The 17078-nt window shown below is 52.1% G+C and overlaps 7 protein-coding genes across 7 annotated transcripts; 4 read left to right on the forward strand and 3 right to left on the reverse strand.

Moving 5' to 3' along the window:
* Positions 1 to 496: 496 nt before the first annotated feature.
* On the reverse strand, positions 497 to 1783 carry MAA_09001 (Protein kinase-like protein; the record flags this gene model as incomplete). Its single annotated transcript, XM_007826999.2, has 2 exons — positions 497 to 1137; positions 1192 to 1783. 2 exons carry the CDS (start codon positions 1781 to 1783, stop codon positions 497 to 499), a joined length of 1233 nt encoding a protein of 410 aa, XP_007825190.2.
* An 811-nt stretch (positions 1784 to 2594) lies between these two features.
* Positions 2595 to 2981, reverse strand: MAA_11300 (Small GTPase superfamily, Ras type; the record flags this gene model as incomplete). Its single annotated transcript, XM_011413288.1, has 1 exon — positions 2595 to 2981. The coding sequence occupies one exon, from the start codon at positions 2979 to 2981 to the stop codon at positions 2595 to 2597; it is 387 nt and encodes a 128-aa protein (XP_011411590.1).
* A 977-nt stretch (positions 2982 to 3958) lies between these two features.
* MAA_11301 (Wings apart-like protein) lies at positions 3959 to 5220 on the forward strand (the record flags this gene model as incomplete). Its single annotated transcript, XM_011413289.1, has 2 exons — positions 3959 to 4659; positions 4776 to 5220. 2 exons carry the CDS (start codon positions 3959 to 3961, stop codon positions 5218 to 5220), a joined length of 1146 nt encoding a protein of 381 aa, XP_011411591.1.
* A 1809-nt stretch (positions 5221 to 7029) lies between these two features.
* MAA_09000 (PAP2 superfamily protein) lies at positions 7030 to 8100 on the forward strand (the record flags this gene model as incomplete). Its single annotated transcript, XM_007826998.1, has 1 exon — positions 7030 to 8100. One exon carries the CDS (start codon positions 7030 to 7032, stop codon positions 8098 to 8100), a length of 1071 nt encoding a protein of 356 aa, XP_007825189.1.
* Positions 8101 to 9486: 1386 nt separating this feature from the next.
* Positions 9487 to 9753, forward strand: MAA_08999 (Glucose-repressible protein Grg1; the record flags this gene model as incomplete). The annotated part of the gene is made up of 2 exons (XM_007826997.1): positions 9487 to 9608; positions 9666 to 9753. 2 exons carry the CDS (start codon positions 9487 to 9489, stop codon positions 9751 to 9753), a joined length of 210 nt encoding a protein of 69 aa, XP_007825188.1.
* Positions 9754 to 9987: 234 nt separating this feature from the next.
* Positions 9988 to 11609, reverse strand: MAA_08998 (peptidase; the record flags this gene model as incomplete). Its single annotated transcript, XM_007826996.1, has 6 exons — positions 9988 to 10062; positions 10113 to 10281; positions 10350 to 10492; positions 10559 to 10936; positions 10999 to 11165; positions 11231 to 11609. The coding sequence occupies 6 exons, from the start codon at positions 11607 to 11609 to the stop codon at positions 9988 to 9990; spliced, it is 1311 nt and encodes a 436-aa protein (XP_007825187.1).
* A 1582-nt stretch (positions 11610 to 13191) lies between these two features.
* On the forward strand, positions 13192 to 14962 carry MAA_08997 (general amino acid permease AGP2; the record flags this gene model as incomplete). Its single annotated transcript, XM_007826995.1, has 2 exons — positions 13192 to 13685; positions 13777 to 14962. 2 exons carry the CDS (start codon positions 13192 to 13194, stop codon positions 14960 to 14962), a joined length of 1680 nt encoding a protein of 559 aa, XP_007825186.1.
* Between the last annotated feature and the right edge of the window lie 2116 nt (positions 14963 to 17078).

Below are 17078 nucleotides of genomic sequence, written 5' to 3' on the forward strand. Positions count from 1 at the left end.
TACCTTCGCGTTCTGTCAGGATGACCTTTTTCCTCATTGCTGTGTTGGTCTGGCGTCCAAGGGGCCCAACGTCGAGCTGCCAGCCATTGTTGTAAGCGCGCAGGCGAGGCGCATAAGATGATTGAAAAGCCTGAGGCCTTGATCGTTCCATGATGTGCAGTAGACGACCATATCAGTCAGGTCATACTGGCGTAAGGGAGCAGCTGTGGTGAGGCGATTGTAACGCGTAGTAGGGGGCTGGGGTAAACCCCGTGTCCGTAATTGACTACAAAAGCGCGGCCCTGGCAATCAGCTATCTAGCGGTCGTTCCGGGATGATACTGATGGATATCGCAGTTGGGATGGTGGTGGCGTGGATGGATTGGACGAGGTTCGATGATGGTTGAAGCTCATCGTCATGTGAACCTCAGCAGCGGTAAGGACGGGATGCATGTGTACCTGAGTCTTGGAAAATCAGATTCAATGTTACCCGACCACCGGCACTTTCTTCAGCTTGGTTAGGAGTCACGCCCAAACCATGCGTTGTTCAGCAGGTCCTGCGCCTTGAGCCTTTCATCCGGCTCGTACCTCAGTAAGCCCGCCAGCATCTCCGCCCACTGCTCCTTTTCCAGCGTCATGTCATCGCCAAATGCCCTCTTGCCGATCTCGCGTGCCACTTCCCGGTCAGACCTACCATGTCCGGGCTTCCCCAAGACAGTGGAAATCTCCTCTTCGTAGTCTCGCTCATCGACTCCAATCAGCTGAGGTACATCGAATAACTGTTGACCGACTCGGACTTCGTACAGGGTACAAGCCAGAGACCATAGATCCATTTCTTGGCCGCCAGAACCTTGCAGAATCACCTCTGGTGCTGCGTAGTTGGCCGGTATGCCGGGCGGTGCCTTCTCCGCCGCGGCTTCGACAGCCTGACCAAAGTCGATAACCACGGCCCGCGGCAGGATAAACGATGGGCTGGTATCGTGAAAGTCAACAGGGTAAACAAGGTACTTGGGCGCGTACGGAATGTCTGGAGTCGGCAGAGAATCCTCTCGGATGTGGATGATTTCTTCCTCTGGCTCGCCAAGCTGCGCAAGTACTTGTTCTTCCGGCAGGCCGTCGAGGCTCTGCAGCCCTAGAAGAATATTTGCCGGGCGAAAATCTGGCCAAGAGTCAATAAGCTGGAAAGCAATGGGAGCATACCCACAGAACATACCTGCATGGCAGATGCCCCGACGGTGTAGAATAGCCAAAGCTTCAATGATGCTGCGAGATATTGTGCGCAGAATACTACTACTATTTTGCTCCTCTTCAAAGATTGAGGCGGCCTGGTCCACTGTAGGCCCGAGTACTGGGAAGACTAGGCAGAGATGCGTTCCGTTGGGGCTTTCGCTAATAAATCGCTCCTTGGGGAGACATAGGTAATGTTCCTGATCATCAGTGCCTTCGTCTTTAACTTTAAACATGAGTAGTTCGCGGCACTCCGTTTCCGCGAACCCCGCGTGGAAGATCTTGACTGCCACGTAGACTGGTCTGTCTTTACTTTGGTCACGGCAGAGCCATACAGTTGATGATCCCCCATAGCCCAGCTTATGAATGACGCGGAATCGGTGGTCGTGCAGCTCGTCTCCAAGATCGATGGGGTGAAGGCCGTTCGGTTGATAGTAAACGAGTTTCTCGAAGAGAAAATGATCGTCTTGCCACCCATCATAATATAGCCGTTTCCATAGACGCGAGGGATGTTGGGGATACCGTCTTATTGGTGAACCCGCAACAGGCTTTGGGCGTTCGCCAACCTGCGGAGGCATTTGGGCTTCGAAGTCAAACAAAAGGGAGCTGCGCTCTAGTGATGAGTACCAGGTGTGATCTAAAAAGTGCAGTGAGGCGGCAAGTTGCATCAAGGCTGGCGATTTTTGTGCTGTTTAAATACTAGTTGACCGTCACAGGCTCACAGACCAAGGCTCCAATCACGTGAGTCTGGCCAACATCTGACGTTTCTTTGTGCTTCTTGCTCACATGCAGATCAAGTTGCTCATTCCCTCAAGCACAGTGAACTATTGCTTGGGACTCGGCATCTAGAGTAAACTGCTGCCTGCCTTACGAGGATGCTACGTCTCTCGTTACCCAGGGGCCAGTTCACAGGACATCCTGGCACCTGTGCCTGATAGTCCTGCAGTTGTGCAAGCGACAGTGCTTGTGTGACACTCTCAGCAATAGCAAAGGCCTGGGTCGACCGGCAGCGAAGAGATACTGTCAACGAGGATCAATCTACGCTGGCAGATATGCGACAGTTGATGCGGCTGTGTTGTGGAAAGAAACTGTAATCATCCCATGTTAAGCCATAAATACATGGTATATTTGGCCCTATAGATAGTTTCCAGTTCGGGGACCAAGTCTGTCGACGGCGATGGGATGAAAAGTTGCATAATTTCATTCTCAATCTAGGTGTCAAGAACTATGACCCGGGCTTGTCGTAACTACCCAAGTATTTCCATGTCTCTAGTTGCGCATTGCAGTTGTTGTTTAGGACTATAACTCTCTGCTTCCGGACTCTTTGACTCATTCATGGAAAGCATACATGACCGACTTGACATGAGTAACTACACACGATGCCCTACATTACTCGCCGCGTTCTGTTTCCTTTCCCTTGGGCCTTCTCTTACTCTTACTCCTCTTTCTTCTCTTCTTGTCTTGAGGATCTGCAGACGCATCTCCAGCGGCGGCAGTTGCTGCCGAAGAAGTCGCAGCCTGCCCCTCTGGACCATGTTCGGAGCCGTACTGCTGGCTATATCCTGATGTTTCTTCCTCATGGTATTCTGTCTCCTCCTCTTGCTCCTCGCCCCCACAGAAATACTCGTAGTATTTGTCGTCCATGTTATAGAGAGAGCTTTCTTTCGTCTTTTGATTCCATAGAATAGCAGATGCTATCTCCTCAGGCTCTCGCCTCAATTCGAATTCGCTAGGATGAAGCAGACGTACGGGATACTCAGGATAATCGTCATCCATTACCACATAGACATGACCCGCGAAGTCATAATGGCCCGAGGCGTTTCCTGTCTTATAATCCGTGAAAACTGTGAAATGTACATCATCGTTCACTTTAGCACCGCCAAGTGATGTTGTGGCATGCGCTGTTGCCCTTTATATTTTTATTAGCCTATATTTCTTTCCTATAAAATGTGCTGTTAAGCCAACATGCCTGATATGCCAAACTCCAGTTTTAGTTTTTGAAGCTATGCTCTTAACAATCTCTTCATAGGCCGGACCGTTCTCTTTTGCACGTCGCGTGATCCAGTGGACCTAAACATACTTCCTAGTTAATGTCCTTTTTGGGGGGAGGGTTACATGGTATGGGAAATATGTGTGCCTACAGTTGCTTCTTCAGGAGTTCCCTTGCCTTCCTTAGTGTGAAATACATGCGTGCGTTTGTTCACTTTCCCGTCCCTTTCCTGTTCCTTTTCCTTTTCCTTGTCCTTGTCCTTCCTCTTTCTCGCATCTCCTGGATATCGTGAAGAGCTCATGTTGATCCGTTTTGGCTTTTGGAAGAAGGATGGAATGTGCGGTGTATGTGTGCGTGTGCTTTGGGCCCCTTGGGTTGCTCTATGAAAGAATAGGTCGTCCGAGTCCGGGACAAGTTCTTGAGTTCTCACCACTCCTTTTTAAGAATCACCAACACCAAGGCGCGAGATGGTATTGCGTCGCTAAAGGCTTCTCAATGCGGCCATGATTTATCAAAGACCATTCCTATACACCAAATTAAGACCTTCTCTACGTTCTTCATCCGCTTTTTGGGTTAGTATAACAAGCACAGCCAATGTAATTTGCTGCACTTGCCTACAAAAGCAGCATTTGGCTGCCCGTGCTCGCGGTTAGACCTGTCCTCCTGCATTGCTGGCTGGATGTCAGACTGGCTATGTTGTGACTGACCATCATCGCTCTCATCTTTCCGTCCATTTTCTCACGTACCCCTATTCTATCACACCATGTCCCTAGTTCTGACAAACGGAGCCGTTGCGCAAACTACCAAGACACTTCCGCCCGATGAACCCTTCGGTCAAGGCGGAAACCCTGACTGGCTACGCCAGATATACCAACAGCTTCATGTAGTGTATGGTTCGCCTCCCAAACGCCGCGTGTACAGGACGACGGCCACTTCACCATCCAAGGACCTTGAAGACCTTTCAAGTCATTTTCAACACTGGCGCCAAAACCCCGAGTCGTTCTGGGAGACACCATCCACGAGCTCCACAAACTACATCCATTATATCCATAAGGACAAGCCACGCCGGGCACAGCTATTCCTCCAGAGTGCCGTTCAGCTGGATTCCCAGATCACGGAACTACGCGTTCTACAAAGATTTGTTGCCGTTTCTGCCTACGAGCTCTTCTTACGTATCGTTCCCAGGGCGCGGGAAAGAATCTCCGCCAAGCAAATGGCCGACTTCCTCATTGCAATCGGCCTTCAAGCGCCCTCCGAGGACAGTAAAAAGTACGCCGCCCTGGTTCGACGTGGCCGTGACTGGGTTCTATTTTGCAGCCGACTACATGAAATCGAATCCCATAACATACAGAGTCCTCTCCCTAGTCCCAGTGTTGGCGGCGCGGGCGATACTTTGCACGCCGCTTCCTTCGATAGCCCTGGCATCTACGGACCACTATTTGTCTGCAGTATTGATGACTCCATGTACGATCCCCAGGTGCTGCCTTCGCTCTTCGCTCTTTTCCTTTCCCTTCTTTTTTTGTTGGTCCATGTCTGCGTCACTCGGTATAAATTGCCTGTCCGTGCTAATAACCGGGCAGCTTCGGGTCAAATGGCCTTTTCGGATCTGGCAAGCAACAATACATTAAGCAATTGTACGAGGTAGGGCTGTCCAAGGCTGCCAGAGAGTATGGGGCAAATCAAACCGCCAAGATTCTACTTGGCTATCACCAAAATCTTTTCTGGCTTCCGAGCACCACTCTAGAAAGTTTAGACTCACTGATAGTAAGGAAGCGAAAGGCGGAGATAGAGTGCGGGAACACCAAGAAGATGCCGAGAAACGATTCCGAGAGCGAGACGAACCTACGGTGTAACAATATGGTATCCCCGCAACTACAGCAGGGTCATCAACGTACCTCCTCGACACGGTTAGATAGCATCGATGTTCTTACACCACTTGCTTGCTCTCCAGACTGGTCTATAGACGCAACATCACCACTGCCCTTGTTTAGAATAGAAGACTTGTTTTACATCGACACGCCCTAGAACGTGTTGTATGACATAGTACGTAATAGGTGTAGTGTCTTGAGATATTTGGCTTTTCTAAAAGCTTCCGATCTGCACAGCCTAGTTCAACGATGGGAAGATTGCGGGTGTAGTCATCACAGTCGCCATGGTGTTGGTTGAAAGACAGTGGTTTCAACAGTCGTCTCAATATTGCCGCATGCTTTTTTCCCAATCATCTCTCAGCGTGGTCGAGTCCGATAACAGCAATGCAACAGCTGCGCCCCCAAGTGAGACATCATATTGACAGGTACTCCGTATGTACGTATGCGGGATGTGAGCGGCATGGCTCTGAGCGTACAGCCTGCAAACAACCAACATGCATCGACACGGTCCAGCAGTCACCAGGCGTCACCCAACCGCAAAGCTCAGGCTTTGTTTTTGTTGGATGACCAGCATTCAAGGACGGAGTACGGAGTAACGGATGGCGATGAGAATCAGCATTGCTTATTGGCAAACTCAAAACCCGCCACGGATGGAAAGATTCTGAAGCTAGAAAGCGCTCGAAGGAAAGAACTTGCATGGTGACATGGGACTAATTTCTCTACATACGGATCATTGTAGCCTCCCGTCAACTCGGGGAGACAATGAGGCTGGTTGGTCGCAGGCTCAATTGACTTCAAAGACACCGTCGAAGCTACCAACAAAGGTTGTTGGGCCAACAACGGTTACAAGAAGCACCATGAGGCCAAGCTCAGGCCCTCAGGACCTAGCCTGACGGTTGTCTTGGGCTTCCCATTCCCTCGAACGTGAAACCTACATTGCGCGAGCCTCGACGACTGACCGGCGGGGTGACATGCACATGCGCAATTAACACGATTAGAAGCGAGGGGAGACGTCAGCTGGTACCGGACACTTGCATGGTCTGAAAGGGCCTCCATGTCTCGATGTTGGTGCGTGGTCATGTTAATATTGGACGCTTTGGCTCGACACGGAGTCCGGCAACGGAAATAACCTCCCTTTCTACTGGACGGCCCGTAGCGGCCGCACAACCGCGGTGACGTGCGCTTGAATCCTAAAAGGCCTTGCATGGTATTCGTTGCCAAGAACCGCCAACCATTGCACCAGACTTGACTGATCACCTACTTCATGGGCGGCCGTGATGGTGTCGTAAAGTTGGCCCGACACGAGTTCCGCTACCTAGCCTCGCCGTCTCTCTAAGAAGAGTCGTCCTGATCTTTGTATAAGCTATACATGACGTCTTGGGGCCATCAATGCGTATGTGATGCACCTTGGTCCGGAAAATGTCCTTGAAGCTTGCAACCTCCCTCCTTCCGCAAAATGCTGTGCCGAGAGCGAGGCGGCTCCTCCTTGCCATCAAGCCTGTTGGCTCATGAATATCGCGCACGTATGCAGAGCAACACGTAGACAATCAACTCGACGTTCTGGCGCCGTGTATTTACGCTTTCCGAGTCCGTGGCTGGCGTCTGCTTAAATACATTGGCATCATATCCGTGGCGAGGCATATCTGCGATTATACTAATTTCACAATATCACGATCCTTGGACTCGCCAGGTGCCTTTGAATTTGATGAATGTCTGTGTTTGTCTGCCCGTTTGTTGCTTCGACCTTTGTATTTTCACATGCCGTGCCTGTGTCATATTCCATTCTTCAGTGTAAACAAGGGCAAAAGCACCTCTTTCAACAACAGCCGCTTTGTCGATAATGTGCATATATGTATTGTTTCAGGCGCCTTGTCGCCTTCCTCCTCGTTCTACCCTTTCCCACTCCAGGTCACTAAACTTACTCTCGGCATTGTTTTACGCTCACCATCCGCCTGCCATTCCCACCATGCCATCCTCTGGCACCGTCTTCTCCTACACGGTCGACTGGGCTATCCTCATCGGTCTCGCCGTGGCGGGATTCATCGCAGGCAAATTCCCACCCAACAAGCGGCCCTTCAGCCTCCACAATCCAGACATCAGTCTCCCTTACAAAGGTCACGACACGGTGTCTCTAGGCGCGGCCGCTGCCGTCTCCGTCGTCGTTCCCGCCGTTCTCATGCTCTGTTTCGCCCTGGCTTCGCTGGTGGCTTTGAAAGCTTCCGACAAGAAAAGCCCCCGGAGGCACCCCCGGCGACATGAGATGTGGAAGTTCCATGCCGGCCTTCTTGGTCTTTTGCTTTCGGCCGTTTTGGCATTCGTCCTCACCAACGGGACCAAGAACCTGCTGGGCAAGCCGCGGCCCAATCTCCTCGGCAGATGCCAGCCTGATGTTGCCAACGTAGCCAACTTTGTCGTAAGCAATGCGACCGACGCAGGTAGTCAGCTTGTTACAGCAGCCATCTGCACGAACACGGATAAATCCGTCGTCGACGAGGGGTTTCGCAGCTTTCCGTCCGGGCATTCCTCCGCAGTGGCCTCCGGGCTGGTCTACCTTTCGTTATGGCTGGCCGCGAGGCTAGGCGTAGGATCGCCTTTCCTCATGGGCGGGACGGCGGGTGAGGTCGACAAGTCCGAGCGTGGGACACAAACATACGACCTGGACCAGCCCTATGGCGACAGTGTACACGGAGGAACAGATGACGTGGAGAATGGCTTGGCGAATTCCAAAGGGGGACAAGATGCAGCTGCGCCCTTGTATCTGCTGGCGATTTCTCTGATGCCACTCGGCGCGGCGATTTACATCTGTGCGACGCGTTGGTACGACTTTCAGCATCATGGGCTGGACATCATGTCCGGGTTCATCATTGGGGCGGTTTCGTCGATTCTTGGCTTCAGATATTACTACCAGCCAGTTCGTGTTGGGACGGGTTTTTCTTGGGAACCGCGGGCGGCTCGCAGCAGAAAGTCGATGCCCTCGTGTTGTAGTGGAGGGGACATAGACCCTTTCTGTTTGTCCGGCGTGGATTGTATTTGCTAGTGTGTTGGACTCATTTCATGCTCCATGTGTGCTCTGATGCCTCGAGTGTGTCAAATTTTCCCGCGGATAGATGCTCTTTGAGGCAAAAGTGTCTAGTGTACACACATGAGCAATAAAGTGTTGGGCGAATTTGTCCATCGGAATACCATGAAAAGAGCTCAACCATAGTCATAACAATTTGGGACATGTGCCCCATTGGCCCTGTTCAAAATACCATAAAGGGGGGTGATGAAAGAGTAACTTCATGGCCCCTGTCTATCAATCATAAAAGGCCCTTTGACAAGCAGAGCAAGAATATGACCAGTTACAATAATGAGCCCATAGGTGGAAACGCAAGTTGTGCGCTCTAGTAAAACGCCTCAAGGAAAGATGACAAGTATGCTGAAAAAATATAGTGACAAGAGTTCAATATACAATGCTTGGAGCAAAAGACTCAAATTCAAGATAATCTCGACGGGTGTCAAGGTCCTTGGTTTTCCAAGAGAAAGGGAGGGATCAGCAACCACTATATATACATGAAAAAAACGTCTGTGCCCAAGACTCCTGCGTGGTCATGTGTTCAGTCTGTGTAACCTCGAGGTCCTTTGTCGGTGAGGCCCCTTTGTTGGACCATTTCCGTGTAATATTGTGGCAGCGTTATGCCGGGCTGGTTGGTTTGCACATGTCCTGCCATTAGCCCCATGATTTATACAAGTACGTTGCATTCAATAGACCAAGCCCAGCAACAATATAGGTTCTTTAGCTGGAACGTCCTGTATCAACAATTAGGAAATTCGGACGCAAAAGGAAGCCTATCATTTCTCTGTACAAGAATGGCATCACCGTTTGACCACACAAACAAAAGAGAATTCCACTAGTGCCTGTTATAGCTGAACCGCATATACCTCTTGGTTGTAGATGTCCTGTATTTCACCCGTTGACAAACATTGAATGGAGTAGAGGTCCACGCAACACATCAGGCCAACTCGGTGCCATGCTCGTCAAAATGAAACCTTAACACAAACTCTGACGCGGCGCCCATTCTGGTCGCCATCCCATCATGACCAAATGAAACATTTCCATCATCCAACGCCGCAAATATCGCACATGGCTCTTAACAGTCGCGCAAACTCAAAAGGCGCAGCCCACCAAAAATGGCAGCATCATAATGACAGCACCAAAATCCGCCAGCGTCATCATTTCGCAACCTCTTCGCCACCGGAGCAAATCCGCCGGCTCACGTCGCCGCCAACGTCAAGCTGTCCACAACGTCATGCGACATAAATCCATTTGATGTTTTCCCTACGTTGCAACTTGCTTTAAATAAGCCCACGGCCGCTCGTCTCACTGCCGTTTCTGCAAATCAACCCAATCTCACAAGCATACAATTTCAAAAACAGACAAATCATGGAATCACTCAAGCAAGGCGCCAACTACGTCTCTGAGCAGGCCAAGAAGGCCACCACCGGCACTTCAAAGGAGGTCAACAAGGACATTGCCAAGGACTCTGACGCACCTCTCGGCGAGCGGTAAATAGCCCCCCCTCCCCTTTTCTGCTGCACGAAGAGTTGCCAACTGTTCCCTAGAGCTTCCGCCGCAAAGGACGCCGTTTCCGACAAGGCCAGCGAGCAAAAGCACGGTGCCAAGGCTGAGGTTCACAAGCAGCAGACCTAGGCTGCGTAGTCGGAAGCACAGGAAGCACAGGGCTCCTTGGGGGCCATTTGATGGAAAGATGCTATCGTGTGGGAGGGTATTGTATAATGTATCTATCTTGTGGTGGGGGGAGGAACGAGCTGGTAAATGTCAAGAATGGTAGATTATCTATCGGTCATGTCTACGAATTTTCAGTTCCGTCGATAATGGATTTCGTCCAAGCCATGAAATGAAGTGCATGTATACAGTCTGTTTTCACCTCCATTTGTTGTCCCAGCCTGCCTGCTCGACAACGAATGCAATGGCAAGCTCTGAAAATCGCGCCATGTGCTGTGACCAGTAAGCATGAGAACCGCATCAACAACTTCGCATACACTTACCTCGAGAGAGAAGATGCCCGTGTCGTCATCAACATCCATGGTGTCTTTGGCGGTGTGGACATAAGGGTCGAATTCGCCAGGAAATGCACCAGCCGACGGGTTACCCTCCGAGGCAAAAGCGGACGGATAGCCGAGCTGCGTAAAAGACATGTAGTCGGAGCCCGCGCCGCTGTTTTTGTTCATCAGCCTTGGGGTCGCTGGGGCGGGAGGGCCTAAAAGATGGGAAGTTGGGCTCACCTTGGGAGCTTATACACCTTGGCTGGAATCGAGACATATTCGTTGGCCAAGTCGGCTGCCCACTTGGTCAGAGGAGCATCCGCTTCCGTCTCAATGAAGCCAATGGATTCGGTAGCATTTCTGGCAATAAAGGCCGTCATGTCCTAGTTTCCGTGCGTTAGAGAAAAAGTCGTGGGCCGAATTGTACATCCAAGCACGCAAATACTCACAAATTCCATCATGGCGCCGATGCGAGCCCCCGACTCCTTCTTGTATCGCGCAATAGCTTGACTGCCTAAAAGACCGCCCTCCTCAGCGGCGTACCAGTGAAACTCGACGGGTCCATTGATGGGGATGAAGCCGCTGGTTGCCAGCACGCGGAAAGCCTCCAGTATGCTCACAGTCCCCGAACAGTCATCATCGGCACCAGGCGCGGGCAGGAGAGGGAACAGGTAGTTCATGGAGTCTTGGTGTGCGCCAAGGATGGTCAGCGGCAGCGAGAAGTTTCGCACTTTGGGCTCGAAACGAGCAATGATGGATGGCTGAGGGAAAGAATGCGTGAAAACCTCGAGAGAGATGTGGGTGTGGAACGGGGATTCCTTGATTATCTACGCGCAAGCGTCAGTACGTTTTCAACTTCAGTCCCTGTTGGGAAACAGGCATATCATACCTCAGCGATGTGATCATGAAGCCATTGGGCGCTCTCTTCGCCCGTCACACTACCAAAGTATCTGGTGTAGTAGCTAGTCATGTGTTCCAGCACATGGTGCATCCTCTTTGTCGAGACTTGGGGGAGGAGAGGCTTTACAATGTGCTGATGTGAGAGATTCGGCAAATCTTCAAAAAGTCGTGAGTGACATGCCCACCCAATTGGTCTGCACCGCAGTTATTTGAAAACTTACGAGCCTCTCCAGCCAATGCGTTCACATTCTGTTTGTAAAAGTCCTCGTGGTCGGTAATGTCGACAAACTTGTGGCCCTTGCGCTTGAGGCGCAACTTGTCGCCTTCGGTCATCCATCTGGCCGTCGGCTCACCAGATACGCGGAGCAAGCGAGGCTGGGCAAGCTGATCAGCTGCCTCTGGGTGCAGCGAGACGAGGGCATCGACAGGATCGGAATGCTTCTTTAATGCATCGAGAATAACGGGGTCGACTTGGTGATGACGAATTGGACCCGTGAGGCGGACTTGCGAGTCTCGGGATGCGTCTCGAGATGCGGAGGCGACGGCGATGAAGCTGCTGCCCAGAAGCAGCAGCGAATGTGAGCAGAGAAACGTCCGCATGGCGGCAGTGGCGCTCAGTGGTGAGGGAGAATGTCCCGAGTCGACGATGGAATGGTTTCTCGACGTCCAGTCATGGTGCGGCTGAGGCAAAGTCGCGTGCTTCAATGGTGAAGCGCAATGGCTCGCAATCTCGGCTCCACTTTCTCGTCATGATTGCTTTTGCGGGTTCCGTACCCAACAGTCCAAGACTCACAGTCACAGAGGAGAACATATAAATGTCGCGCGGTGCAGCACGCCAACCGAACCAACAGCCTTGACCTTGTTGAGTGTTCTGTAGTAGCATGGGCAAGTCACACTACGGTTGGGCCTCGTGAGTCGGCGGCCGGAAACGTTGAATCGACTCGAGTCGCTCTGCTCTGCTCTGCTCTGCTCGGACGACCCATCTCGCCAATCAGCTTAGGACATCAGAAAGGTCTGGTTGTTTCATCACGATGCAAGTACCATGTCGTACTCCGTACAACGGAGCCCCCTCCTGCCTCATTCTCACATTTCTCATCTCCTCGTCTTCCGCGCCCGCGCCCGCGCCCGCGCCCACGTCCCAACTCCCCGATGCTCGTCCCCGATCCAAGCCAACATTGAACTCTCCTTGAACCACTTGTCACGGACATGGCCGAACTTGGTGCGTTCTAGAAACCAATTCCACGCAAAAAGGTCGACAGAAACCGAACTTTCTCCTCCATGATACCGAGCCGCACCTCGTTGGCTTTGGGCATGGCAAACATGGCTGGGTGGTACAGCATTTTGATTTGCCGCGTCTGCGCCGTGTGATGAGGGAAATTGCGGCGCAACATGTCCCGAGACACTAGGAAACCTGTCATCTCACAAGCCACGAGAGATCAACAAAGCCACTAGCACGGTGGCAGTCTGGGGAGAAGCGCGGGGCCCAATGGCAGACTTTTCGCAACGCACCCACGCGACTCGGAGTCCTTCGAATGCGGCTTCCATCATGAACATTCATTTCCATCCGCCGGCGCCTCGTTGTCTCTAGATGCGGATACGCCGTGTCGTTGAAGATTGGATCAAGGGAAGACGATGCAACTGCCGCCCGCAACACCATCGCCACTTCACCCATGGCCCCAATCTGGCCAACTGCCCAGGCCTCATGTGGCGTCCAGACTAATGGTTTTCCCGCGAGCCAACGTCCAAAAAGCCTAAACCCAAAGCGGTGGCCAGTGTGTGTGGCGACGTGGGCTGCTGAGGGCCATGGACAGATGATGGATTGGTGCGGCCTGTTGACAGGTCGAGTTGACAATGGTTTCGGCTGTTGCCACCCCCAGACAACTTCCAAGATTCTGTCCCACCGGCTCCACCGAACGGCTGAGATGGGCTTACATGGGCAAGGCCTTTCGACCACCATCTGGCCGCCGGAACTGTACACACATACATGTTGAGATGCGCGGGGAGGGAGAGGGGGAGGGGGAGAGAGTGCGAGCCATCATGCAGTCGATGCTCTGTTATTTAATATCGCAGCAGCCTTGCGTGACTGTCCTTCTCGCTTTTCTTCGTGGCAGTCTTGTCTCTCCATCAGCAAACACTTGGTTTCGATTCCTTGCCTCCTTTACCCCCTCAAGACTCAGCAACCATGCATCTCGGACACGGCCAAGAGAAGCAAGCCAAGGTCGACGAGGCCGACGGCGGCAGCTCGCAGCATGTGGAAGACGTGGATATGGGCCATCTCCAGCGGCGGCTTCAGAACCGCCAGATCCAGCTTATTGCCGCCGGTGGCTCCATTGGAACCGCCCTCTTCATCAGCATTGGCGGCGGCCTCGCCAAGGGCGGCCCTGCCAGTCTCCTCATCGCGTACACCTTGTACTCGATCGTGCTGTCCCTCGTGAACAACTCCATTGCTGAAATGAGCACCTACATGCCCGTGGCCGGCGGCTTCGTCCGGCTGGCTGGGTACTGGGTCGATGATGCTCTTGGCTTCCTGGCCGGCTGGAACTTCTTCCTCTACGAGGCCTTGCTTATTCCATTCGAGATTACGGCTCTGACCTTTGTCATTTCTTTCTGGAACACCAATGTCACGCATCCTGGTCCAACAGCCGGCGTCTGCGCTGCTGTTATTATATGCTACGGGTACGTACCGCCATATTTATTTCCAGCAGATTTATTTTATTTTATTTTATTTTTTAACGGGATTCTGTTTTGCTGACTTGTTTCCTTGTAGCCTCCTCAACGTCCTTGCCGTCCGCTTCTACGGTGAGGCTGAATTCTGGCTCTCTGGTGGAAAGCTCATCCTCATCTTCATCTTGTTCGCATTCACCTTTGTCACCATGTGCGGCGGCAACCCCCAGCACGACGCATATGGATTTCGGCACTTCTCCAACCCAGGAGCCTTTGCCACATATCTCAGCGACGGCGACCTGGGTCGGTTCGAGGGCTTCCTCGCCTGTCTCTGGAGCGCCTCGTTTTGCGTCGTCGGGCCCGAGTACATCTCCATGGTGTCGGCAGAGGCCCAGCGCCCCAGCATCTACATCAAGGCCGCCTTCAAGACCGTCTACTACCGATTCTGCATCTTTTTTGTCGTCGGCGCCCTGGCTGTCGGGATCGTCTGCGCCTACAACGACCCGACGCTCGTCGAGATCTGGTTCGGGACCGGCTCGGCCGGCAGCGCGGCCGCTTCTCCCTACGTCATTGCCATGGAGTCGCTGGGCGTCAAGGTGCTGCCGCACATTGTCAACTTTTTGATCCTCACCTCCATCTTCTCCGCCGGCAACACGTACACGTATGCCGCCACGCGGGCGCTGTACTCGCTGGCCCTCGAGGGCCGCGCGCCCAGGTTCCTGCGCTACTGCAACAAGAGCGGCGTCCCCATCTGGTGCTTCTGCGTCGTCATGTGCTTCCCGTTTCTGTCCTTCCTCCAGGTCTCCAATGGCTCGGCCAAGGTCCTGACCTGGCTCATCAGCATCGTCACGGGCGGCGGCCTCATCACCTACCTCATCATGTCCATCACCTTCATCAACTACCACAGGGCGTGCCAAGTCCAGGGCGTCAACAGAAAAGCAGAGCGGCCTTACTACGCCTACTTCCAGCCCTACTGCGCCTACATCGCCCTGGCTGTGCAGGGTCTCGTCGTGCTCACGTACGGGTACTATGCCTTCCGGCCCAAGTGGGACGTCGAGGTTTTCTTCCAGAGCTACTCTATGCAGATCCTGGCCGTGCTGCTCTTTGTTGGATGGAAGCTGCTCAAGAAGACGCGCTACATCCCGCCCAAGGAGGTCGACCTGGTCTGGCAGCGACCTGAAATTGAGGCCTATGAGAACTCCTTTACCGAGCCGCCGGTTGGCTTCTGGACAGAAATGGTCCAGATGGTGGGCTTCCGAAGACGCCCCAAGTCTGGAGGGGATGTTTGAGTGTTTGCTATCTGGTAAATTTGTTTTGGATCGTCTTATTCCTAGACTTGATGCATATTGAAGAGATGCCCTTGTAGTAGATGCATTCTGCTGTGCCGTGTGCAGTGGGAGGCAAACTTGTTTAAACCAGGTCCGGTACCTGGTTATCACGCTTTATGTTATAGTGTATTATAGTATGTGGACGAATATATTCAGCCTCTTTATTCTTGCTACATTTGTACCAGACTCCTTGGAAACGAGCTGTATCTGCTTGTGACGATTGTGTATGCCATTCAACAGCCAGTTGGGCGGCCCGGCCACATGGTCATCTTGTACCCTGAGGGGAGGATGCTTGCCCATTAGGCTTGCCTAATAGTTAAAGCAACGCCTACATGTGTGCTTGTTTTACAGCCTGTGCAGGTACATGGGGCCGTACTTGAGCAGGTGTGCAAGTTGAAAGTAGTATGCGATTTAGGGGCTCATGATTTGTATTAGATAAAGTAGTCTGGTCCTTTTTAAACTAGGCAGGCCCTTGCTTGCATTACTCAGCTCACCTTGTCTCACCGTGTAGTTGGTTCCTTTACAACTTGGAATCCTGGTGCGTTGGTTTCTCACGATTGGCCTCTGTCCGTGGATTCCGCCCGTCAGACATTGGAATCCTTGTCTTTTGTCGCTGCCGGGGAAAAGGTCAAGTGGTGGACAGACGTCCACGCCCGGATGGACGTGTTCTTGATTCCCTTCTCTTGCCTCTTCTCGGGAATTCCACCCACAGAGCTGGGAGCCGAATGTGTGGCGGGTCCATCTCATAAATCTGCAGGCCGCGCGATATGAAACGGCAGGCATGGCCACCATTTAGCTAATGGCATGTGCAGTGCTTGATCCCACTACTACGACGCGGCAAGTGCCATATCCAGTTGTGGTTAAGAATGAGCATACAGGTCTGGCATGGGCCGAAACCTGTGATAGTCCTTACTATCTGCGGGACAGCAAAAATGATCAAACCGTGGTTGTGGAAGACCTGGCTAGTCCGACCATGTCTGCAATGGCCATACTCGGGATCGTTGGAATACAAGGAGCGAGGCAGACGTCCCTGGAGTGCCCTGGCCTGTTCCAGAGAACAAGATATTCGACGTCAAAAGTCTGACAGAGCAGCTCCGTCGGTTAGGGTGGCGTTACATGTGGATGGACTTGTTTTACATCCCCGAAGATCGTAGTTTGCTGAGCCGCAAAGAAGTTGCGAAGCAAGCCTCCATGCTGACCAATCCGAAAGACGACTGCAAGACTATTTGGTATTTGGACGGTATAAGAGATGTCAAGGCCAGCGAACTGCAGTGGAGGATATATACGACCTATCCAACCTGACTCGCCTCGGCGAAGTCCCAACAGATGCTTCTCCCATTCCAGTTCTGGTGCCTCAATTGGCCGCCGACAAGGCAGCCAAGGGATCCAGTATATATGGCCAAATACTTGTCACAAAGACATGCTGGCAACACTCAAGTCAAACGCGTACGAGTCTCGGTGCATATATGCCGTGGCCTTGTATGCGGACTCGTGTCATGTCCACGGCGTGCTGCTCGAGCATTTACCCATTTCAATGTGTAAGAAACAGTATTAACCAAAATTAGCACGTTTTTAATGAAAGGAACCCCTCTGCCTCCGACGAGAAACGTGCATTGGGAGGTGATGTAAATGCTCCGACAAGCACACTGGCGCCTGTTGCATGAGGAACGGCGATACCACCAGTGCAGACTATAAGTGACAACCTAGGGGTGAAGCCTGAATTACCTATGCCCACTGGAGCTTTTCCAGTGTTTTGAATGAGACTCTTGACTGGCAGAGATGGCGGGACATGGATGTTTGCAGATGTTTGGACTGGGACATTGGAGGTCGGATTTCCTTCAACGGCCGAGATTTCACGCATATTATTTAGATTTTTTTATAAAAAAAAAAAGAATAAGTAAATAATAAAAAGAACAAAACATGGGCTGCGTGAACAAAAAATACAACACAATGGAGAAACAGGGATTTGAACCCCGGACCTTCTACATGCAAAGCAGACGCGATAACCCCTACACTATTTCCCCTGTTCGTGTTGCGACGACGCAGCACCATAATCGGCTCATATACCTAGCTCGGT

Source organism: Metarhizium robertsii (genome assembly GCF_000187425.2).
Source record: "Metarhizium robertsii ARSEF 23 chromosome Unknown MAA_Scf_6, whole genome shotgun sequence".
Taxonomy (NCBI): domain Eukaryota; kingdom Fungi; phylum Ascomycota; class Sordariomycetes; order Hypocreales; family Clavicipitaceae; genus Metarhizium; species Metarhizium robertsii.